Here is a 24,803-nt window from a genome sequence, read left to right as displayed (position 1 = left end):
CTTAATGTAAGTTGTGAGAATGCTTAGATAAGCCATCGTTGTTTTGCACAAAAATTAAAACACTTCCGCCCAATACTTAAAGGCCATTAACTTTATTAATCAATAGGGCTGACATGCGACGATTTATCATTCTAGAGCGTGAACCCTTGAACTTCACGATACGGGACATCACGGCGATCATTGAAAAGCACTTTCAGCCATGCAGGCGTTCGGCTCTGTGATGATTGTCAGTAGTCATCGTGAAAAAATCCACCTACAACTCTATTCGGGATAAATAACGAAACTATACATTGGACTTGGTAAGAATCACTATCAAGACATGAAGAAGTCTTTTTTCAGTGGTGCATAAAGGCAGAAAGCTATGAAGGTTTTTAATACCAATTTAGCTTTTATCCTAGAATTGTTTGCCTAAAGTAAAGATTCAAATCAAACGTCGTGCAAAGATGAAGTACCACGTGACTAAAAAAGCAGAGCATTCTGCACGAATTAGTGTAAAGGACTTCCAAAACCAAAATATTCTTCACGACACACATTCATTTAAGGACCAGACACAATATTGACATTTTGACCGAAGAAAATGGCTGCCCTCGCTGTTTCACAAACAGATGGTGTGGTGTTTTTATATAAATTCGGAAAAGGAAGGCACATCTATGAGGTTTGTTACCACCCACAGTCATTTTGATGTTTTGTTTTTAAATGTCAGAGGACATTGTTTATGTTTTGATACATTATGTTTATTACAAGACCAGAGGAAACAGGATCGTATTCGTTTGATAAAGTCTGATAAGTCATTGTGTTGAACAATGACATTGTCCCTTCCGAAGTCAACGTTTTGCTTTAACCAGTCCCCAATAATAGGCACGCATATAATACGCTAAAGAAAATCGTGTATTCCTCAGTTTTATTTAACGAACACCACAAACTTTCGTGCAAGCAAGACTAATGCCAAGAACAAAACAGTCTATAGATTACAGTATGATTAAAAGGCGCACGATATAATCTGGATTCTGCAGCATCGGTTACAAATCGACCCATTTGCGGCTTTTTCTATGCAATTTTGTCAGTCGATCCGCAAAGGATACAGGGTTAATAAAATTAATCTGTCTCCACGGATAAAACTCAAGCATGAAGACTAAAAATTTAGAAACGACGAAGTTGAATTTAAGATTGGTACAGTTACAGTACAACTGCTTTTAGGCGGTTCCAAAGTCCATTTGGCCAAGAAAACACAATTGACTATTGAAAAACACAAGTTGATTGTGAACTTTGCAGTCTCTCTGTTCGAACGTCTGATGTCTAGAGGCTTTCAATATGATGTTGATTTAAACCAATCATTCAAATCGCCGTTTTTCTTGCTGCTCGGGTGACTACGTGGCCCAAAACGTGCTTGAGGACGACCTGTGAAGAGGAGGGTAGTAAAAAGCTTTTGATGGATGTAAAACCTGGAGAACTTAAGCCCGGCTTTCCGTCTCAATGCAAGCGCAACTGCAAAAGCAACATACGCCGAATCAGCAGCGTTTAGATCATTTGTAACTTTTGTTGGAACGAAAGGGACAAATTAAAAACGAGTTTATGCGCCTGGGTATGTTGCTTGAGGTTATGCTTGCGCCTGTAAGGAAAAGCAGCTCTTATGAAGGCGATCAAAAAAATACTACACTTTTGGTATTTAATAATATTAACTATTTGGTTTATTCTTTATCACGTTTAAGTGATTTGGACCTTGTTTTCACAAGCATCAATTAGGGGAGCCACATCTTTTTGCAACCGTTCGGGTCTAAATTCACTGGGTTGATAAAGGACGACAGAGTGAGGTATGGTATTTTTGGAAGACACCAAGATCCTTTGGAAATCTAATCCCAAAGCCGTTCTAATAGCTGCTTCCTGATGCAAATGCGAGGCTTAGCATGCTCTTTTTTTTTCAGAGATGGGCAAATATACAAGCGCCAAAAGAAGCACACAAAACAGTAACCGGCACACAGACCTACTGTCGCCACGCAAACCTCGGAACAACTCTCGGAACTGGTTCAGAAAACAATGGACACAAAGAACGATACAAAAGAAACCATGGACCTTAACCCTAAAAACAATATAGCTGAACCCTAAAGGGCCCCAATGAAATTAGAAGTTGTAAAGAGCTGCATCCTGATTGACTTACTGAGATATCATCTTCCGCAGAGAACTGGTGCCCACACTGGAACCAATGACAAGCTCCCACTGTGCCTTGCTCTATCACGTGATACTCTGCATCGTAACGTCGTAAAGAACAAGAACAGTTCGTTAAACAAGAACAAACAGCGAAAGTGATGAATATATAATTTTTACATCAAGAGTTTTTTTTTCTGATTTTCTCACTCGCGGTCGGGAAAAGTACGACAGCCAATCGAAAGTGGAAATCTGCGCATGTCATTTCTAATCAGTTACGGCGGGCCTTCGGTCCTCGGGAAGTAGATTGCTTAAGACCTCCGTTCTTGATATTTGTCATACACAGATTGAAACAGTGTCAGTCACCTTTTATGTGGTCTCTCAGATGCGATGCGATACCAAAGTTAAGAGAGCAGTTTTGCCACTGAAAGAAACACAAAGTAAGAAGTATAAAAATTTTACCTCAATGAGGGACTTAAGAAGTCGCACGATTTTTGGAAAGAGCACGGACGCAATTCTTAGTGTTGAGGTCTGATCTATGGGGCCACAGTGTTTGACATTCGCTGACTGGAATGAATTGGAGGGTCTTAATTTCGAACGTCCTAAAATTTAACCATCAAGAAACCATCAAAAAATTCTCCTCCAACCGTCAAAATGCAGCATAATGTAAACCTCTAAAAGGCTTTAACGACTTTCAAGTCTCATAATAGTTAGTTGATCGTCTCGAACCTTATGTGGCTCTCGAAGATCTTTAGACTGGTAAACCAGTACCCAGGCCTACCTCACCTTACAAGGATGATAAACTCGTAAATCCAGTTTGACAGCTACAACAGACCCGTCTCTACCCCCACTAAATATCTAGAGAAAAAGAAAAAAGCCCGAGTTTGGTTACTGACACGAGGACTGCAGAAAGTATGTCGCCTGTCATGTTCTGAGTCGCACAGGTAGAAATGAATATATCAGGTAGATTTGGAGAAGGGATACTGAAAGCAAGCAGGAAAAACGAGACTAGATAGTGTTTCTGTTTTCCCAATTTGCTCGCAAAATCTTTTGAATACGTTTTTATCACACGCACGAACAAGCAAGGATGCAAAGTACAGAGTAAGACAAAGCTCAGACAAAGCTCCGCTGGTACTCGCCTCGCACGCTAGAAGAGACTCTCCTGATCAAGGTCTCACTGCCAAATTCCAATTCGATCCGGAATGCACGGACACATGTTGAACGAGCTCCTGAGCGCTCTTAAGGTGTTCCGTGGACAAACAAATCCCATTTCCAACGTCCATTTAGAAATTCCATTTCCAAAATTCCATTTCCAAACATTATAGAAGTCATTTAATAATTTGCCATACTTACACGACCATTGCTGACAAGAACGGAAAAGATCATATCCATCTGGCCTCCATATACTTGAAGAAGATCACCAGACTGTAAGTGAAAGACAAGGAAAATTTGGTTAATTGTAATGTCAATGCCCCCATCTCAATGTCAAGATCAATGTCAATATCACTCTCACCTTGGAGCAATGTGGCCAATGTGAACAACGACGGCGAACGCAAACGAAATATTCAACCAACTAGCTAGCGAGGGGCTGATGAATTGAAGGTGTGACTATCGATGCCAAATTGACACAAACAAACTCCCTGTTCTAGGAATCTATGTTACTTTTTACATAAATGAAATGCACAGGTCGCACAACATTTGCTTTGAAAAAACGCTACTTAAAGTTAAAACAAGCAAAGACACTGCAACACATTCATTTTTGTTCGAAAAGGAAGCGTCTGATAAATGGTGAAGACATACCGTTACGTCATAACAGCGAATGAGTTTGTCCAAACAGGATGTGACCAACACTCTTCCCACAACCTGAAGACCGCTGACGCTTGCTGTGTGACCATCGAAGCTTCGCAAAAGGTCTCCAGTCTGACAACGAAACAACAAAATTAAATGACAGAAATGAATGGAGAGATTTCTCGGCCATACTTGGAAAATATCCAACCGTTCCTGGACATATACATACACCTGAACATATACATATCCCACTGTTACTGAACTGATACATTTCTTTCATCGAGTCCTTTAATGGCCCAGCAGCGACGAGTGTTTTATAGCTCAGTGGCCGAGCACAGAGCAATCGGAAGTGTTAGATTCGACTACTGCAAAGAAGCATTCGGATTCAAAATCGATTTTAAAAATTATATTTCTTAATTTTAATAAAACGGCCCGAAAATTTCCCATTCCCAATACGACAGCATCTGAGCATCTTGTTTTTAAATATTTTGTGTCATGTAAACGTATTAAAAATGTCTTGAACCAAGGAGCATGACTTGCTGCAACCGGATTCTTTCAAGGAGGACCGAACGTTATTAACTTCATCAAGGCATGATCTCGCTCAAACAAAGTCGTACTAAGCGCGATTAACTCTAATGGCGGTTAGCTACCATGACGACGCATGAATTTTCGCCATAGTTAACCAAGAATTACCGCAGGTTGCACTTTCAATAACTCAACCCCAGCCTCTTACATTCAAATTATGAGCTTGCACTTTCATGTCAGCAGATCCACTGTACAGAATGTCATCCACAACCTGCAATGCAATCATTGGAATCAAACAATCAATGGCGAGTTTTAGAAACGGAAGGAAAAATAGTTACAAACGTACCTGCAGGCATAACACGGTCATGCTGTGATCGCTGATTGAACGGATTAACAGACCAGTCTGTGGTAAACATAATAGTGATTTATTTAGGAAACAAATTTTCTTATAACTCTTTTTGGGTCGCCTGTATTTTCAACCGTTTAGGCTTTCCCTTCGTTTCCAACTTCTTCCCTCTTTACGTCTCTTGGGGTGTACTTATGTGCCCTTGAAAAAAACGTTGTGGAAGACTCAAGAGAAAAAGACTACCGAAAACAAGAAGAGACTTATATAGGAGGCTTTCACGTGACGTCATTGCCGCCAAATCACTCATAAGCTTCTTTTGTTCGTCCACCAGAAGTCGTACATTTCTCTATCGTTATTGGTGTCTATAGAGCTTGGTTGAAAACGTCCTGTCATCGTTTACATTTTGTCTCATTAACATACGAGTTTGCTGATAGAAGGCATGATGCTATTTAACAATTAGACCCGTGGCCCTTGAGGGCGAAGGGTCTCATTGTTTTAGTATCACCCAACTAGTCGGACAGAAAAGGCAATAATAAAGTTAGCAAATGCAAGTTGACCAAATATTTATTTGGGAATAAAACGAAAGACAGCGTCACGCTTTTCGCTACTCGAGGACTATTACTAGTAGTCCTCTGGTAGCGTAGCCAATCAAAATGCAGGATTTGCATTAGTCCACTAGTTAGGTGATACCAATCACAAATAGACCATTTTACAGTTGTGTGCTTAGTTACGTGGCCTATGAATGAAAGTGAGGCTGGAGTTGACCTTGCTTTGATAGAAACCTCACTGCTTTTCTTATGTAAATTATTACTGATTAGCATGACAACAACAACATCATTAACATAAGAAAAGGGGGGAGGTCTGTATCATAACAAGGTCAACACCAGCCTTATTTCCATTTAAAGGTTAAGCACACAACTGTAAAAAGGTCTATGAACTACAAAAGGTAAAATAACGTGTTTGACTTGGTTAAAATTAAAATTTTAAACCATTTGGCAAAAACTGAGAAATTCTTGGGTGACAAGAGCGCTAATGAGTGCATACGTCATCACTCAGAGATTATCTGGTAAATTGTGCTTTCAATATTCAGTACTTGTTTTTTGGGCTGATAGATTAGAAAATGACGGGCTTATGCTAATAAGGCAAAAATTGTAAACAAAGATTCCCCTATAGTAACTTCCCTTCGCGCTTTTCAGTACTATTAAAGTCATCTAAAAATAAAGACAAATGAATCACAAAAAATACTGCTGGTTGAGAAAATGTTTCTTTAAGTTTTTTTCCTTTTTCACACAGAAATGGAACTCAGGATAAGTCCGAGTCGAAGAAAGGACTAGATTTCTCCGGAGCCTCAATTTGGGCATGACATACATATTCCCTGTGTCTTTCATAGTTCACGAATTTATCACAGATAATTTTTGCATTCATAGGTCAACTAAACTAATTAACGCTAAAAGACTTAGAATCTCTTTTAAAATGACTGAAGTTAACACTTTAGAGGAAGAGGTGGTAAGCATTTTTCGAGTAGCTCGTGCCAAACTGTAAAAGAGAGAAAGAGGGGGAGGGTGGTTAAGTCGCTAAGTACCTTGTAGTCCCTGATAGAAATTGTGGAATCGAAAGAGCCACAACACAGCAGTCTCCGTTGTCCTTCCGTGGCTGCTGTCAAGCAACTGACTCCACGCGGCTCGTGGCAGGGAAGGCGTTCAAGCAACTTATTAGCCTAAATAACAAAGAACCGTAAACAAGCACTTCGGGCATCGTTTTTTCCAAGATGACCTTACAAACTGGTAAGAACGAGCATCTGTATTTTAACTTGGTTGAGAAAGATGAAACTACGGAGAGTTTAAAAAACGTCGAGTGTTTTTGGTTGTCAGCGACCTCTGGATTAGAGTACTGGCGACCTTCAGATTAAAGTACGAGTCTTGGGCACACGCATAACGTGTAAAGAAGGAAAATTTTTGAAATGCGGGAACTAAGAACTGAGAATTCGTACTCCAATCTCAAGGTAGCTAATAGTAGGACAAGTTCTTCTTTGTGAGCACGCGCTTTGAAGTCTTGAAGCGCACCTGAAAAAACTCGACCATCAAGCCCAATGTGCACGTTCGGAACGAAAACCTCGTGAGGTTACTACATGCAGTAATACTCCAATGTACGTCATTCCTTACTTACCACCAAGTCTATAGATGCCACTACTCCAGTGTTTAGTCCAACAAACAAAACACCAAACGCTGCGTGTAGACACATAACACGACCATCAAACGTGAATTTGTAGGTGCAAGCGCCAGTCTGGTAGAAAAGAAAAGCACAAAAGGGAGTTTAAATTAAGCAAATTTAAATTGGCTCTATTGCAAATATTTTGCGATTATGGGCGAGTTACCTCATCGCTGAGATTGGTACAAACAGTTTAAAGAATAGATAGAGAATGAAGGATTTACTCTAATTTCGTCCTCAAAATCTCAATTTATTTGTTTCATGTTGCTGTTTGGCCAAGACAAACAAATGTACTAAACTGCATGCTACATATGCAGAACGATTTTTTGAGTCAATAAGGTGTGGTTTTTCATTAACGACACAAGCACAGGCAAAAGCGCACGCATATGAGTTCTCAATTCACAGCGAGCACAAGGATCAAAAGTTTTCCTTGCTTCCCTTGTGCTTGCGTTTTCCTTATACCGTGTGAGAAGGAAACACAGCATAAGCACAAGGCAATGTTCTACGTCTGGCCATGTCTGGCCAATTAAGGCACTCGTACACTAGTGAACATTGCGTTTTTATGCGTGTGCAGGAACCCATGACCCGGAGCCTACAACTCTACTGTGTTCGTGTCACGGTGTCACGTCCCGCCAATGGGACTCCCACAAGCGCTCGATGACCAATTACAAGAAATTAAGCTAACGTCATAGGGTCACCGAACCGGAACTGCCTTTGTTTTTTTCGGAAAAGATAGTCTAAAAATAGATCGGTCTGTAAAAATGCCGTTACATAGGCCCAGTATGGGAGATGTAGGCTCCGGGTCATGGGTTCCTGGCGTGTGTTTATGCTTACGTCGACGTTCTTTTTCACGTAGCATAAGCTACTTGGGCCAGCATCGCTAGTGAAAACCAGGTTTAGTCCATAATGCTTTTGTTTTGTGGTGTTGTCGTAGCTACTGCCCTCCGTTACGTAAACGATAACACCCAAGCATCAAAACACATCATTATCTTAAGTTCCTCCCTAAAATTCAAGTTAGTTACCTTGATGTTGTAGCTTCTGACAGATTGATCATTGGAACCGGTGAATAGTCTGTCTTTATCTTCGGAAATCTGTAGCAAGATTGCGCGTAAGATTTCAAAATCAAACGCAAGAAACTCCAAGAGGCAGATTCGGAAGATGGGAGGTCGGGGGGAGGGGAGGGTGGAAACATTCTGTATAGGGGTGGGGACGGGAGAAAAGAAGACTTTTATTTTCTACCATTAGATCACAATATTCCTCTTTACTTTATTGACTGACATCTAAGCGAGTTCGGCGTTCAAAAGACGCATGCATGCGCACGAGGAGAGGAAATTAAGCTCGGTATTATTCCCATCTTTTGTTTTGGAAGTAGGTTGCTCGTCGGCTAGCTTTATTTAGTTACCCCGAAGAAACAACTTAACTTGCCAAATGATTTTTATGTTATGGGACAAATGGCTAAACTAAACGTAACGCCCCATGATTCAATGAAGTATTCTTTACTGATATACGGAAACATATGAAGGAACCTTACGCTTTTGCAGCTTATCCAATCACTCGTTTGATTGCCCTCACACCACACAATAATTGTTCCCGGAGGAGTTTTATTTTGAACATCTTCCTTTCAACTAAATATAACTTATACCAGAAGCCCATAAGAGTTGAAACGTGTAACGGCCCCTTGTGTGCTGGGAAACAAGCTTCTGAATATTCAATTTGTTAAGTACCATATTTGGAACAACAAGAGCGAGGCGTTTCCAAATATGGTACTTAGCACTGAAACATTCAGCACTGAAACATTCAACCAATCAGTTCGCTGATATTCCTGAATATTCGGAAGCTGTGAACGCGCGTTACACGTTTCAACCCTTATGGGTTTCTGCTTATACTTGATCCACTCACAAGAATTTGATGACTTCATCAATTATAACCTTAGAAAGTTTTGCTAATTGTCATTCTACAAACCTCAACACAATTGACTGCCAAGTGGTGTCCTTGATAAACTTTAATACATTCCCCTGTCTGAAAATATAGCAAGCGCACGGTTATTACGGTAAAATCAACCATAAAGATATAAAAGGTACATTGATCGTCGTTATGCAGAGTGTAGCAAAAAGTAGAGTGAGTTTCAATCGAGTGTCATAAAACCAAAACCAAAGAAATTATTTTGGCCAATCAAAAAGGACGGAGACAATCCGGTAAACCAATCAAAACTCGAAGTAATTGCACGTAGCCGACACGAAAGCGCGGGAAAATGTGCACGCGCGAGCCACGATTGATTTTGGTTTCACTTCTGATTGGTTGAAAAAGTGGCGCGAGAACTATGAACGAATCACTGAGTGAAGTAATGCAAAACCAAAGCAATTCGCTAATTACTTTCGACACTCAATTGAAAACCGCTCTAGGAGCTAAAATGCGTGCTGCACGAGCAGCTCGATTACGTTTCCTCTTTCAACCAATGATATCACTGTTTTGTGGCGTTGTCTTGCCGTGGCCGTCTCCGTTTCTCAAACTCCCCAATATTACAGAAATGCAGGAAGAAAACTGTGTGTGCATTGTTACATCAGTCTCATTCTTAAATTTTCATACATTTTCCATTCAAGACTAGCGGGGAAAATTTACTCCCGATATGATCATGTGAAATTAATGCTGTGATTTAAGGACGGTGCCTACCAATTCAAAGGTATTTTTGCCCCGATTTATGATTATGCGGGAAACGTAGATCTTAACAAGTGTTATTGAAATCGAGAAGGAAAGTTGGGGGTAACTACGCATTTTTCAAAGATAATTCATGAAGAATATTTGTAAAGAGCTTTAAAATGCAAAGCCATGTATGTCGTTCTTTCTCAAACTGAAGCTTAATTATCTCAGAAAAATGCGTGGTTACCCCCAATTTTCTTTTTGGATACCAAGTGTACTTTCTAAGATCTACTTTCTCTGCATAGCTTTAAACCGCGCAAAAATGTCCCTGTATTAGTAAGCATCACCAATAGGAAACCTGAGTATCTCGAGATGCGCAGAACGTATGCGCAATAACAATACTAGGCGCCGTCCTTAAATTCAACACTGATGAGTGACAGACCTGGACATCGAATGCTCTTGTGGTTTTGTCAGCTGAACAAGTAAATAGATGACTATTGCGGACCTGGACAAAAATAAACAAATAAATACTCACAAAGCATTCCAAATAAATTCGGCTAAGACGTTAGAGTCTTCTTATTCAGACTCACAGAAAACGTGCTCCTTTTCAGTTGGTTAACAGGTTTTTAAAGAAATTGTTGGGCTGTGTTGACGTCGGGATAAGTGAACTGAGCACGGAAACTCGGTGTTGGAAAAAGGAAGATTAGAAAGTTAACATTTCAAGCGTTAGCCCTTTGTCACAGCGAATTGATAAAACCAAGATTACAGTCTGACGAGGGCCTAAAGATCTAAACGTCAGTTTTTTACCCCCCCCCCCCCCCCCATCCCACAACCACCAATTTTCGCGCTTTAGTTTTACGAAACTCATAGTTAACTCACCTTTAATCCACAAACGGCCCCTGTGTGTCCTTCATACTTGTTCGCTTGACGACCTTCTCTCTTGTGTTCTGAATATGGAAGAGCAAGATGAGTTATTGTAGGCGCCGTTTATGGTGGATTCCATTCATAAATATAAATAAAACTCTCAAGCTTATACAGACGAGAATAATTTCCACTGAGGAAACTGCAAATGAAATCAAATCCAAATGTTGGCGTTTGAGGAGAAGGAATCTGGAGAACTGGCCACGGAGAGAAACCTTCAGAATGACAGTAAAACGACCGACAAACTCGGCTCACGCGAAGCACTTTGGTGGAAAGCGAGAGCTCTCACTACAGCCGAGAAAAACCGACAAAAATCCCACTTTAAGATTCAGGAAAATTTCAAATGGCGAGTTAAGACAGATTCCTAACTTGTCACTGTGAGACAATCATGTTGATGAGTTCTGCGCCAGAACATTAAAAAACATAAGGCAAAATCTTACCCGAGTAAAACGAAAGCAAATGGAGTAAACGAAACGGAATTTTCTGGTTGTCCTGATACTCAGAAAATTCAGGTCGACCTCGAATGGAAAACCCAAGATATTTCGAAGTTTTGTTCAGTTTCAAAATATTTCCTGTTTCATTTGAATTTCTTCCTGGAAAAGCTAAGGAGTGTCCTGGGCCCGGTTGTTCGAAAGCGGGTTAACTTAATCCAGGATTAGCGTTAACTTTTGTTTCATGTTTTCAACTTTTTGGTAAAAGTTTCTTTTGCTTATTTTTGTTGTTCAGGATTGACTTCTTCTAATGTAAAGTTTTGCCGAATATCAGCGTTGAACAGCATTTGGGAACAGAGAAATAAACTCCTTGGTTAATTTTTAATCTGGGATTTGCGTTAATCGGCTTTTTTGAACAACCGGGCCCAGAGGGCTTTGCCGGAAGGTCATTAGCATTTACAAGGTCCCGGATGTCGGCCCGCGCTCGCTTTTTCCCGCCTTTTTACTCTTGTCGCTTTGCTTCGACAAAGTTTCCATGAACGACTCAAGGTCGAAAAAATTCGGATGCCGCTTTTGTAAGCTTTTAAAGAGAAGATGAAAACAGAAAATACATCCGAGAAAACCGAACATGATATGGAATCTTTGGAAATACCCGGAGGCGATAGGCGAGCGACGAGACATCGCAACATTCCCGTTAAATGTAAGTTTGAATCCTTAAAAAACTGGTAGTTTCATTCTCTCGAGTTGTCTTGAATATTTTACACTGTTGCTATTGCTGTATTGCTGGTAGTCTCATTCTCTCGAGTTGTCTTATATATTTACTCTATTACTGTGCTTTTACGTAAAATATTAGTTTTCGGAGCTAAAAGTAAAATTGATATCTTATCTGATTAAAACAATCTCTATTTCTTTTCTTGTTTGGGCATCAGAAAACAAACAAACAAAAACAAATTAGAACAGGATAATTAATAGAATAAGTTAATGCTTATTGATTTACTCTCTGTAAGTATGAAAAGATATTCTTCGTATAAAATAGCAAACATTTGTACGTTCTCCAACGCTACATAGGATTCGAAACTCGTAATTGCAACAATTACTTGTTAAGTCCGTTTGCACCGACACGATACCACACCATCGCCTCAGTTCACTATTTCTACTTCCACTCATGTTCTTCGAAAATATAATAAATAATCATTGCTAAATTAGCCAGTTTCAAAAATACCATAATTCTCTTTCTTTGTCCCTCCAAAATTTTGCATAAGCATTGTTTTTATTTTCTCATGGAACTTACAATGGTCCAAAGAGAAACTGGAAAAAACTGCTTATGCAAAACTTTGGAGGGACAGACAAAGAGTATTATGGTATTTTTGATACTGGCTACTTACAGGAAGAAATATTTCGTTAAAAAAAGAGCGAATATGCATTGGTTACTTGATTATGGCCAGCAGGAAGACTCAAACTAAGCGTCGTTATTACGTTCGCTTCGAATTTCATAAATGAGAATTTTTAAGGCCTTGCCTTACGTCCATCAAAAGAAGCAGTGGGGATAATATTGAGCAAATGGGTGGGGCCATTTTATATATCCGGGAAAAACTAAATAGTCAAAACAATCAACCATGCCGTTCGCGAAGGTACTTTGTTCTTTGCGTGATATTTTGCAAGCAGTTATGTCTTAATCGACAGTTAGTTACTTGGGCATAGTCAGGAAAAAAGGTTGAAGGTTCGATTATCAAATTAGGTTCCGGTATAATACGTCTTGCGTGCTGTTAGAACTGAAATGTCGTCAGGTGGGATACTCGCAATTTTACATGAAAGAAAAACAAATTCGTTTTCTGAAGTCTTGCGGTAGCGACATCAAAGAGCTGGTCGCAAATGCTGTTCCGTAAAGTCTAAGTCAACGTTTTGAAGGTGTGAAGAAAGTTATGAGCAGACTTAAGATATTTAATCCAACACGAACTTAAACTGAGTCATTTTATAGAGCAGTGAATTGAATACATTGTGTTTACAAGACCTAACTATAAAATAAACCATCCGTTCGAAGGAAAGAAAAATTCCAGCCGCACTTGAATACACTGTCATCCAAACTTTGCACATTCTGTCTTTCATGGATGAAATTTCTTTTTCAGTTTTTTCCTGAGACCTACACGCTTTCTTTCTCGTCAAATTTTAAACAGTGCATCGAAAAAATACGAAGCATTGCCATCAGAAATTAATGGCAGGGTTATAAAATAAATAAAGCCCTTTCTGGGTTGCTGGTATGTCGGCTGATAATGTCCGCGCCTGAAAGATTGTCCTCAAATTTGATATTTGCCCTCGAAGCTTCGCTTCTCGGCCAAATATTCATTTTTCGGACAATCTGTCAGCCGCGGACATTATCAGCCGACATACCAGCCGCCCGAAGGGGTCTATTTACTAATTGTACAGTCTGTTTCATTTCTCAAAGTACAGGAGTATTCTGATTTAATTTTTACAATATAAGAAATGTAGCCTACATATGAACTGCGGATGGACGGATGTAGGAAGATAAGTAACACTTATTGTACAAGGGCGCGCTGGATGATGAAGTGATAGATAGCGCGCCGAGTTGGTTATACTCATTTTATACCCAGCAAGCCCGAATAGAATAATTGTTTTATTAAAAACTCCATGGTGTTCCCGGGGGGGTAGTATTGTCGACCAAAGCATCGATTTCTGCCTCGGTCTATTCCGGTTTTTTCTCAGAGCTGCAAAAATGTTTTCAACTCGCTTTATTGCTGACTCGTTCCTTGACTGTATAAGGTACAGCAGGTATATGAACTGATAGCCTGTGTCCGGCAAGCCAAAGAAAATGCTGGAAATCTGACATCCGTAGTTCAGTTTTTAATAATCGCAGTTCGATAAGCAATTCGGGAAGGCTTGACTGCGCTTCACTGCTCTACCAACTGAGCTATCAGGCCAGAGAGGAGCGAGTCAATTATTGCGAGTTTCATGTTATATCCCGTAAGTGGTGAAATGAAATTTCATTCGCTGCTGAATGGACATGACACTGATTTAAGGTAGAAAGACTATCGCACTTAAACAGCAACTTAAGCAGCTGCAAACAAGCAAATCTCGTCCCCAGAGCCCGCACCAAGAACAAGGACTCTGGATTTATGCGCAGTCGCAGTGAAAGTACATTTTTTGTAACTATTTGCAACCAATTTCGCGGAGACCAGAGTCCGTTTTTTTGGTGCTAACTAAAAGAAAAGCGGGCTTTGGTGACAAGATTGCAAGCAAGAGTAAAAAAAAAATCCAGGCTTGAACAGTATTCGAACCCATGGCCGTGCGATTCCGGTGCAGTGCAGACAGATGGGGCTAGGCATTCACAAAGTAACAACCTTGAACGATCAGTGTCATTCGTTTGAATATACTCAAAGACAGTAAAATACCTTTTGCTTTCTGTAGAGTTTTCTGTAAAGAATTGACAGTTGAGGATGGGATTTGCAAGTGATTTGGTCGGGTATTGATACTACTTGTCGCATCATCTGACTGCGATTGGCTCTCCTGGAAACAACAGACACGTTTACAATCAATTTTCGTTATATAATCACTTCTTCAATCGTCATTATGCACTCTTATAGTTTTTTGTGACCGGCGTAACCTAATGTTGATTATTAAAATAAAGCTTCTATGAAGGTCTTTCCGGTAATGTGGTTCATTCTCCGGTTCAAGAGGATTCTCACTTGTAAGTCTACTTGAAGAGTGAAATCCTTCAGTATGGTCATTTAAATGAAAGCAGAGAGCAATACTTTCCGGTGGCCATTTTTCATTATGCTGCCCAATTAGTTCTTCCTTAGCATCCTAAACGCAGATAAAAAATCACAAATGAGTCAAAATGGAAGCTTTTGGTATTATTCAACCGTGATCTTATCCTGATAGATCGAATATTACAAACACAAGCAAAGAGGATTTAAGAAACACGTTTCGATGCTTTAAACGTCATCATCAGCCATTGTAACACTTGCGCTATCAAGACCATTTAGATCAAAGAGACGTGTAAACATAAACTCACCACATCACGCGTGGGAATCTCGTCCAACATATTGGCCATATCCTCGCTTCCAGATCCCCCTAAGTGAGCTGTGGTCGTGTGGGCCGCCGCGCAGATGACTCCGCCTTTTCCTTTGTATGAAGTCATTTCACTCCACTCTGTATCACCTGAAGTATTGTCAACCTTTCTTTTTTTCCGAGGAACAGCTTCCATGTCATTACGTTCCTTGTCTCTGGCATGTGATTTTTCTACCCTGTGTTTTCGCGATTCCAATAGACGTTTCTTAGCGGAGTGAAACATGCTGGATTTTTTAAAATCCTTGGACGTCCTTCGAGGAGAGGGCTTGTCTCGAATTGAGATTCTTGAAGACTGGGAGGCGCGCCTGTCAATCTTAGTTTCAGCGGCATCACTGTGGGAAGAAGAATGAAAACCGCTTCTTTGTTGTTCAGCTGCGCCCTCAATGCCTTCCTGTTGTTCTTTCCATCGTTTCATGTTTTCTTTCACAGATCGAATCTTCTTTCTGCCCGTCTCGATAGTCTTTGAAACATCCACGTCAGAAAAACTCTTTTTCCTGAGTAAGGCTCCATCAGAGGGCGTGAGATGCTTGCTTTTTTTCCTGAAATCTCTCCTGGGTTGCTCATTACCAAATTTGCTAGGCTTTTTCGCCTGAACACTTTCACGCGGTTTCCTGGCAACAACACCACCTGAAAAATGACTTCGCTCCGACCTCGAACCAAAACTCCTAAGCTCATCTTTCGTCTCTTCGTCGTCACTATTGTGGCTCCCGGACGTCTGTAGAGCCACATTTGCTTGACGGTTTTCCCCAAATGAAGATTTTCCTGGGTTCGTGGCAAATTCTAATGCGTCACTCGGATGGTTGCTTTGTGACGTTTCTTCTCTCAAACTGATTTGCGATGTTTTACCGATATTACAAAGGTGTTCTCCGGATTGATTAATAGTGTCAGTCATACTTGCATTCAAGGACGACTGACCATGAAAACCCCTTTCAGTAGGCAGTGGCGTTATGTCCTTGCTACCCTCGCAAGAATTACTCGAGGCTCTGCTAACAACATTACAGAAAGTGCCATCCTGAGAGACTGACTCCACGGGCGTCGCGGACATTCTGCTGTCATTGCTAGTATCCTGTTTCGTGGATAAGTTAGTGTTATTTGTTGAAATCCTCTCGCTCCTTGAAAGTGAAGACTGCCCTTGTCTATCATAACAAGCGTTTTCTAGAATGTTAAGTCGTGCATTCCGCAATTCTCCCATTCTGAGCGTAATCCTCTGTTCTTCGGAACTTAAAGAATCCAATTCCGTGCACAATTTCTGAATCTGCGCCCGGACAGATGTTAATCTAGATTGAACAGCATGTAAATTCTGTAACTGGTTTTGCTCTTCTCGTTCAATACTTAACAGTTCTTGAACGTTTACTTCAGTTCGGTAGGTAGCCGTTTTGTCATCTCCGCTCGATGTCTCTTGCCGTTTTGGTCTTTTCGCCATATTTTTATCTCTTACACTCGAGGCACTCTCAGAATCTAACGAGGAGTTCAATCTCTTGCGCTTTATCACCGATGCTACTTCCGAGTTTTCTTTAGAACCATATTCGATTGTGGTATTCAAGTCTATTAGCCCTTCACCTTGAAGTACTGATTGTCCAGAAGGCGATTGGGAGCTGCCAAGAGTCAGTAGGGACGCTTTGGTCGATCTTCGCATTTGCATTCCATCTAGGTATGACGTTGAGCTTAAATCTATAAGACCTTGGCTCTGAAGCTCGTCGGGTCTTTCTTCTTTAGGCCCACCAATGTGAGGAGCTTTACTCGTTGGTACGCCAAAGGGTGGTCCTTTTAAAGAAGTCCCTTGTAAAAAGAAAGGAGAGGCTGCCGACGTGGCGAAAGCCTTGTCCGAATAAAACTCCGTTGACTGACGTCTACTGTCATTTAAACGTCTGTTTAATGACTGCTGCGAGTCAAGCATATTTTCCTCACCTAGAAGCCCTGCTCGTGAATCTTCTCCAAACTTGCGTGTCCTTACCATGGTTGAGTCTAAGCTGATGCTTCGTTGTCCTCGATTTCGAAGCCTTGCTGGCAAAGAAGCTTTCGCTTTCAAACTCGGATCGAACACTTCTTGCGTTTTGATTTCTGACAAAGGAGGTTGCGACCTGCGACCCTCTGGGAGATCAGACTCAAGGCTGTGAGTAGCCCCATCTAATTTTCTTCCGTTGTTGTATCGATCAGCTAAAGCTTTGCGCACAGCTGGAGGAAGATTGAACCGAGATAGATCAAGTGAGAGGGAGGGAAAAGAGGTAGTAGATCCGGGAGATTGTTCACCTGGCACAGGAGATGCAGAAGAGAAGTTTCGAGAAATCACTGGGCTTCGAGGCGAGGACAGTATCGACGATTGAGGAGAAAAATCATTTGGTGATTTCATTACTTCTCCGGTTGATTTCTTGGCTAAAGGCATTCTCGTATTAAAAGGTGCGACAACGGAATGGGGAACGCCCAGCAGTTTGGTGCTGAAGTTCAGATCAATCATTTCTGTTTTTTGAGATCCAGCAGCGATTTCGTTCTCGGTACCAGGTTCTGTTTTTACTTTTATCAAAAGTGGTGGATTTGGCGTCGGTGCCTCTTTGATGTCAAAACTACTAAGCGCAGGTCTAAGTTGTGGTGCTGACTCACTTGTATGATCCTTTTCACGTCGCACCGCATTTAGACTATTATCGATGCCTGATGAATCCACATGCTTCCAAGATCGCCCATGTTTCAGCGAAGTTTTGCTCAAATTATTATTGGAACTCGCTTTTGTTTCGACAGCTGAAGAACCATGCAATGCCAGGAGACCTTCAAGGTTTGGTACAGTGCCACTCAAATCAATACTGAGGCTACCTTCTCTGTCCAGGCTATCACTATGATGGGTTGTTGTTCCAGGCCTTCGTATTGTGTCACTTAAATCAATGCTCGCACCAGTGCCTGGGCCAATGCTAGCACCGCTGCTTCCTCTAATGTTACCGTCAACAGTGGCACTAACGCTGACATCAGTGTTGGAACCAGCCTTAGCGCTGATGATGAAACTAAGGGTACGTTCACTTGAAGTGCCATCAGTGATTGGATTAATAGAAGAACGCAGAACTGTGGAGCTCAGATCAATGTTTTCGGGAGAAGCGTCGGTTTGTGAAGTAGATCTCGGTGATGTGAAAGACGAAGTCAAATTGAGATCAATTTGACCCGTGTTTTCATCGCTGCCACCCCTTGAACCTTTCTTATTTCCCGAAGCATTTCTGGAGATAGGGTCATGAACCGCATCCAAAAGTTTTTCCTTTGATTCTTGGGTATTTCTCGAAGTTACTTTAGAGGGTGTGGCTCTTTTCGAGATCTTTGAATTCCCGACTCGCTTGGGGGATCTGCTTTGACGGGTATCTTCTTTTGTCTTAAAACTTGGCAATGAAGCAGTACTTTCGTCTTGGGAGCTACTGTCCTCGTCTTTAAACACTCGTTGATGATATGAACAGTACCTAAACAAAGAAATACCTTTGTACAACAAACATGCGTACTACCAGGGACCAACTGTAAACTGTAGGAATAATCTTTCATTTGGTAAAATACAGCGAAAAGGCGTCTTAGTTTTTAAGGGACTGGGACACATCAGGACCATAATAAGGACGGAAATTTTGAACACGGATAAGACAATTTGCAGCTTAATTCACCTTAATTCGCAAAGGATTTTTTTCACCCTAGTAAAGGAGCGCAAGTAATTTTTTCCCACTTAAGCCCCTATAGGGCCCCTATTTTTCAGGAAAGGGGGCCCTATGACTCCCTAAGACAAAATCCTGGTGAGAACACTTAGAGTCCGCGATTAAAATTCAAAGGAGGATTTTCAATTGAGTGTCAAAAAGCATCTCATAATTTGTTTGGTTTGACAATAATACGCAAGGTAATTGACTTAAAGAGGTATCGCCGACTTAAAAATATTCCCAGGTAACCGAGCATTCGCAAGAGAAAACTTGATTTTGACCAATCAGACGTAACAGCAAAACCCATTGTGATTGGCTCACTCACGTTTTCCCGCGCTTCTTGCTTTGTGTTATGATTGGTTCATTTCATGGTCTGCCTCTGATGTGATTGACCAAAGCATGTTTTACTATAGGGACGTCTTCGTTTACATTTTTTGCTTCATGAGCACAAGGCTACCGTATAGTTTTCTAATTAGTCAAGAAGAATGAATATTGACTGCGTAATGAGCGTCTCTGAAAATTGAAATGCGATTTACCAGATAATCTCTCAGCAATGATGCTTTGAAAATTCGAAAATTTGGAGAGGATGCATGGAATCACTAGCGCTTTGGCCACCCAAGAATTTATCAGTTTTTTTTATGGCTAATAACTGGCTCGTTATCAAAGCTAACAGATTTAAGTGAGTTTAAAGTGGTACTATGATCAAAAAATCATTTCCTTTTTTTCTTCAGATTTTGAAATCGTGTTCGCTTAACACCTAACTAACAAAATTTTGAGCTTTGAGTTTTATCCAAAGGCTGTTTATTTTGAGTGTAAGTTTTGGATTTCATGGTCCGCCATTACTCACGTTCAAAACTGACCGATTGGACCTCAGAGGGTTGGATCTAAAGAAAATGACGTCATTTACTCACTAACTTAAAATTTCAGCGTGTAAACAGCGTGTAAACGCAATTTATTGTATATGCAAAACAAGGGTTTAAAAGTCTGAAAGCCTGAAACTCCCGTGCTGCATATTAATTCAGCCTCGTACACACGCATTGCATTCTTAAGCTAGCGAGTCTTTGACGTCATTTTCTCCTCGACCCAGCTCTCTCAAGATTTTAAAGTTAGTAATGGCGGACCAATAAATAAGAAAATTCCAGTTAAAATAAACAGGTGTCTTTTTAAAATCAGAACTTAAAACTTAGGTCAGTTAGTGTTTAGTTAACATAGTTTTGAAATCCAAAGACAATAAGAACTGTTTTTTTGGTCGTAGTACCACTTTAACAAGTTCCTTTACTTTTTGAAGTCAATTTGTAAATAGCATGATGCCTTCTGTGAGCAAACTTGTATGTTAATGAAACAAAATTTGTAAACAGTGACGTCGTGAAAGATCCCCTTACACTCAGTAGACAACAGATATTCTACACTTTTGACGTACTTGTTCCATGTTATCGCCCCGCACTGAACCCCATCAATATGAACAAAACTACACTGTGGACGTGACAGCGACAACTGAGAAAAACCTGGGGTGTACCGCGAAGAAGGGGATTTACTTGATCCAGGACTTGACGATGAAGTGCTGGTTGGTATTGATGGGCGTGTCTCTGACCCTTTACTTGGCTTGGACAGTGAATAAAGGCCCGTCTCTTTACCCTTATGGAAGAATAAAACAGAAGAAAACAAGTGAGAAATCTCTCAGGATCATTCTGGGAAAATAGGACACGATCAGAAAATAATTGCGTTTTTGGTACTCGTGTATGAATGAATGTTCTACTCGTTACAGCAGTATAAAGCGTCTATAATGCAGTAGACACCAAAAATCCCAAAAAGCTCAAAACCTGACCTGACGTGTCAAGGGACAGACTTGGGAAAATGTAAAGATATCAACGTTCTTTGGAGAAAGGTTAATCAAACAATGTCCATGTCGCAGGACAACTACACAGTGATGGTTTAGACGTTCCAAACCATTAAGTGATGGGCCAGTTAAGTGAAGGGCTTCTTGACACCAGTTAGACCGACGAGGACTGGGCAACTCAAACTTAAAATGTTAAAGGCGAAGTTCACTCCAAAATGACATTATTTCTTACTCGATTAATAGAAAGTTCATGAGAACAGTTTTTAACCAAAATTTCAATCTTCAAATAGCTTTCTAACCTTGTGAAATTCCTGTTAAAAATACACACATGCAGGCCGCCATCTTGGATTATACTTGACGTCATTGAGCTCAACCTGGCTGGAAGCTAACTTCAGGTTGAGCTCAATGACGTCACGGACGTCATTTTCGAGGAACTTCTCCTTTAAGGTAACTGTTTTACGTTTATATTCACAACTCTCCCTCAGTTAGCCACCCAAAATGTGCTAAGATATTTGTTTTTCTACTAAATTTTTATTATCACAATGACCTATTTATGCGTTGGGAGCATCAGAGTCAAGACTGAACTAGACACAAAATCTGAACGACAAACAAAGACAAAACTTATGTACAAGTAGCATTTACCTCGGAATTATTTCGTTCCTTTTCAACTCCAAGCAAAGATCTTAGCTTCTCCTCTCTCTTATCCCACGGTAATGAACTCACATTCGAAATCGTCATTGGTGAGCTGGCCTGGTCATTACGTTTTGGTCTGATGTCACGACTGACATTACATGTACTTTCGTCCGTTTTTCCTTTTCCACCAACATTTCTGCTATCATGAGGAAATTCTTGCCTGTTCTTGGTTTCGGATGGCCTCCGTAATTGGCTCGCGTTTTCTGCTTGGTTTTTTGAATTTGATGACTTCTCGTCTTGGAATACCGAAGATGACAGAGAGAGGCTTTCCAACCTGGTCGTTTGTTGCTCCTTTCTTTTCTCACTGGTTACTGGCAACGAGTCCCTAGTGTACTTGGCAGTTTTCATAGGCCCAGTTTCTTCAAGGTATGACACAGAGTTCCCTTTAAGAATTGGCCTTTTTTTGTCTGCAAGAGATACAGTGTCGTCTTTATGCCCTTTAGATCTTTCTGATGAATATACATTAATGTCGTCCATTTGTCCATAAAGCAACTGCTCTTTCGTTTTCTCTATGTCCTTTAAGATATCCTCTTTCTTTTTCTTATTTGACTCTTGGGTTGAGAGGGAATTCCCCTTTTCAGATGAAAAGGTATCTCGTTTGACAACAGCAGAAGAGTCACCCTTGAGTCTAGCTGTGGCTGTTTTAGAAATATCCTTTTCAGTAGATCCAGAATCTTCACCAGTTGATACATTCTGTAGCCATGTGGGTTTTTTTGATGTTTCTGTATTTCTTGCTGCCTCACCTCTTTTATATCCCACGCAAGACAAAATCTTATCTTGTGGAACTGATTCTGTGGCAGTGTCTTTACTCTCTGTTGAATCCCTGGTGGTGCTACCGGCACCAGCTTTCTCTGAATCCTTCTTCTTTTCTTCTCCTGGTCTTGCAAATTTTCTTGGCTTCCCTTTCCTGGCATTTTTGCCAACAGGGCTGCCTGAAGTTGGGGTATGGTCTAAAGTTGTTGGTGTCTTATCAACAGATGATCCTTCTTCAGACCTATTTCCTGCTTTAGTCTGAGTGCTTGATGCCGTCTCTTTTGGCTCAAACTTAGAATTTTGTTTATTTTTGCCATTTGAAGAGCCAGCCTGTTCCTCCTTCCCTTTTTGAGAAGACCCAGCAGTCCTAGTTTCATCTCTTACGTTATTAAGATTTGGTAAGTTGTTGTCATGCCAATAATAATAATTATTGTTACTGCCACCAGAATGTGAGTGAGGTTGACGATCTTGTCTCAAGTACGAGTCAGACTCCTCATTGTGCGAAGGTCTTCGACCACCAACAGGATACTGGCCATACATGTTGCCTGCTCTATTTTCATACCGTGAATCACTGGAGTTTCTTCTCCATCTAAACCTATCATTTTCTTGATGCAAGTTATTTATCACACCATGATTGAGTGGTGGACCACCTCTGAATTCTCCTGGCTTTCCTCTACCACTTCCAATCCATGGTGGGTGAGACTGCACTTCTGGATACTCGTCCCTCCTGATCCCTCTACTATAAAAGCCCTCATCATGATGGTATTGCGGATGCTGATAAAACTCTCTCGGGTGCCCTGGGGGATAGCTGCCCCTATGCCAACTTTGATTCACCTTTGCATTCCTCTCATTGTCACTGAAATAATTAAAGCCATTATAATCATCAGTAGCCCAGTTGGGCATTTCTCTGTTCTCTTGTTGCTGGTTTGGACTTTTAACCTGTTTGTCTTCTGGGCTGCATTCTGGATGTTGATCTCTTACCCACTGAAGAAGCTTTTCTTGATGATTTTTCTCACGCAGATGTTCAGTAAATTTCAAAAGGCCAACAAATTCTTGCTTACAAAGACTACAGCTATGGACAGAATTGCTGCAAACAAACAAAAAGCAAAATGACTTTATGACCTGTGCCACTGTGTTGCTAACAATACTGTGAGAAAAGTTCATCAAAAGTTTTATGAGCAATATACATGGCTCTTTTATCCATGTAGTTTATAACCTTCTGCCAAAGTAAACTGTGACTCAAAAGTATAAAAAGGACTTGAAGGGTCATAAGTCCAGTTCCCACGTGTGTGACCTGCAGCCAGAAATCTTTTTAAGAACACTGGAGCTGCAGAAAGACTTTATCCACACATGCTGGGTTGCAAAAGAAAATGGACATAACATGACTTTTCTAAGATGGAAGTTAGAGAGATCTTCATTAAGACCTTCGAGGATCTTTCAAAGATCCTTTTCAGCACAGTATACATGTAAAACTTTCACCAGGAAAGTGATTGTTATCAAATACAATGTTATTATTATGGCATTAATCTTTTCTTTCCATTAAAATCTCCTGTCACCATAATAATAAAATTGAAGTTTCACTGGCGCAGATCGTGGCTATTCTCTTGACAGTTGAACATAACCAAAATACCTCATCTCATGCAGATAACATCAAGTATGCATCCTAATGTGACATGTAAAATCTTGAAGGATTGAATGTTAAAAGGTTGATGTGTAATCTGTAATTAAGCCACCCAAACAATAAATGAAACAATAATATTTTGCAAACCTTCCACTTTTTCTGTTCAAATTTGTATTGTGCAACAAAGACCATGTGTGCTCTTCAAGCTCCTATGAAATACAACAAAGAACAGTCATGGTTCTTCTAAAGAGGAACTTAAATAGATGGTTTAACTTTTCCTCATGACATTTACACTTACAGCTAGTAGCACAGCTATAAAGACTTTTCACCAATTACACACTCACAACTTCTGTCTGTCTGAACGGGGTCTTACGTGTACATGTACATTTGATTTACAAGAGAGGATCTGTAACAAAGTTGTAGCATTAGCTATTTGCATGAAAAAGTCTTTAGAATGAAGGAGGATTGAAAAAATGAGAAGCAGCTTTCCTAACAACCTCGTTCCCAAGGTTTCTCCTCTTCCCTTTTATTGGAGTGGGAGAGAGAGAGAGAGAGAGAGAGCCTGGGAACAAGGTAGGTTGCTTTCCTGTTATTAGCCGGAAAATTCATTCTTTCCTTCCATACAAACCTGGAGACTGTACTTCTTTTCTTCAAAGAACATGCAAATAAATACATTTACTCAGGAGCTTTTGTTGCTATCTCAGAAGCTTCATCCACAATAAGGTGTTATTATTGTTGGGTGGACACCAAGAGAGTATTAAGACGAAATCCACCAGAAGTTCGAGTAACAAGTGGACAAAAAGCTAGTAACAAGATTATAAACATTGTATTGCAAACATCTGTACGACTGTTTTAAATATCTTCTGAAAAAAGATCATTTCTAGCAACACCAAACGTCAAAAACAACTGTTTAACTTCGTAAGAAACACTTGAAAGTACTGGTGAAATGAAACTGATGATGAACAATTTCACAATTTATCTGAATGTTGAAATTTAATTTTTCTCGTTCCCATGGGAAATTGTTTTCAGTGTTATTTCAGGCAAATATTTATATCTTTAGCTTTCAGGAAATGTAAAAAGGACTGTAAAATACTTGAAATTATTCTGGAACCAGATTTTTGTCCACTAAAAACTGAAATTGCTCGATTTTCTACCGGTTTCCTCT

The 24,803-nt window shown here is 40.4% G+C and overlaps 1 protein-coding gene across 1 annotated transcript in view; it reads right to left on the bottom strand.

Moving 5' to 3' along the window:
• Nucleotides 1-884: 884 nt before the first annotated feature.
• LOC137984578 (uncharacterized) overlaps nt 885-24,803 on the bottom strand; it is a 25,398-nt gene continuing 1,479 nt past the window's right edge. Inside the window, exons 2-20 of the mRNA XM_068831748.1 lie at nt 23,786-23,847; nt 21,214-23,104; nt 20,155-20,369; nt 15,029-18,515; nt 14,406-14,520; nt 10,526-10,593; nt 10,089-10,151; nt 8,972-9,028; nt 8,032-8,100; nt 6,968-7,084; nt 6,384-6,518; nt 4,802-4,858; nt 4,664-4,726; nt 3,943-4,062; nt 3,496-3,567; nt 2,929-3,000; nt 2,509-2,566; nt 2,156-2,241; nt 885-1,398 (exon numbers count right to left, since the gene is read on the bottom strand). Of these exons, the coding sequence (XP_068687849.1) occupies nt 1,336-1,398; nt 2,156-2,241; nt 2,509-2,566; nt 2,929-3,000; nt 3,496-3,567; nt 3,943-4,062; nt 4,664-4,726; nt 4,802-4,858; nt 6,384-6,518; nt 6,968-7,084; nt 8,032-8,100; nt 8,972-9,028; nt 10,089-10,151; nt 10,526-10,593; nt 14,406-14,520; nt 15,029-18,515; nt 20,155-20,369; nt 21,214-23,104; nt 23,786-23,847 (6,870 nt within the window). The 3' untranslated portion in view covers nt 885-1,335. The remainder of the gene's footprint in view (nt 1,399-2,155; nt 2,242-2,508; nt 2,567-2,928; nt 3,001-3,495; nt 3,568-3,942; nt 4,063-4,663; nt 4,727-4,801; nt 4,859-6,383; nt 6,519-6,967; nt 7,085-8,031; nt 8,101-8,971; nt 9,029-10,088; nt 10,152-10,525; nt 10,594-14,405; nt 14,521-15,028; nt 18,516-20,154; nt 20,370-21,213; nt 23,105-23,785; nt 23,848-24,803) is intronic.

This window comes from Montipora foliosa, chromosome 14, assembly GCF_036669935.1.
Source record: "Montipora foliosa isolate CH-2021 chromosome 14, ASM3666993v2, whole genome shotgun sequence".
NCBI lineage: Eukaryota > Metazoa > Cnidaria > Anthozoa > Scleractinia > Acroporidae > Montipora > Montipora foliosa.
Note: the sequence above shows the minus strand (reverse complement) of the source record. Positions and strands in the feature narration are given on the sequence as shown.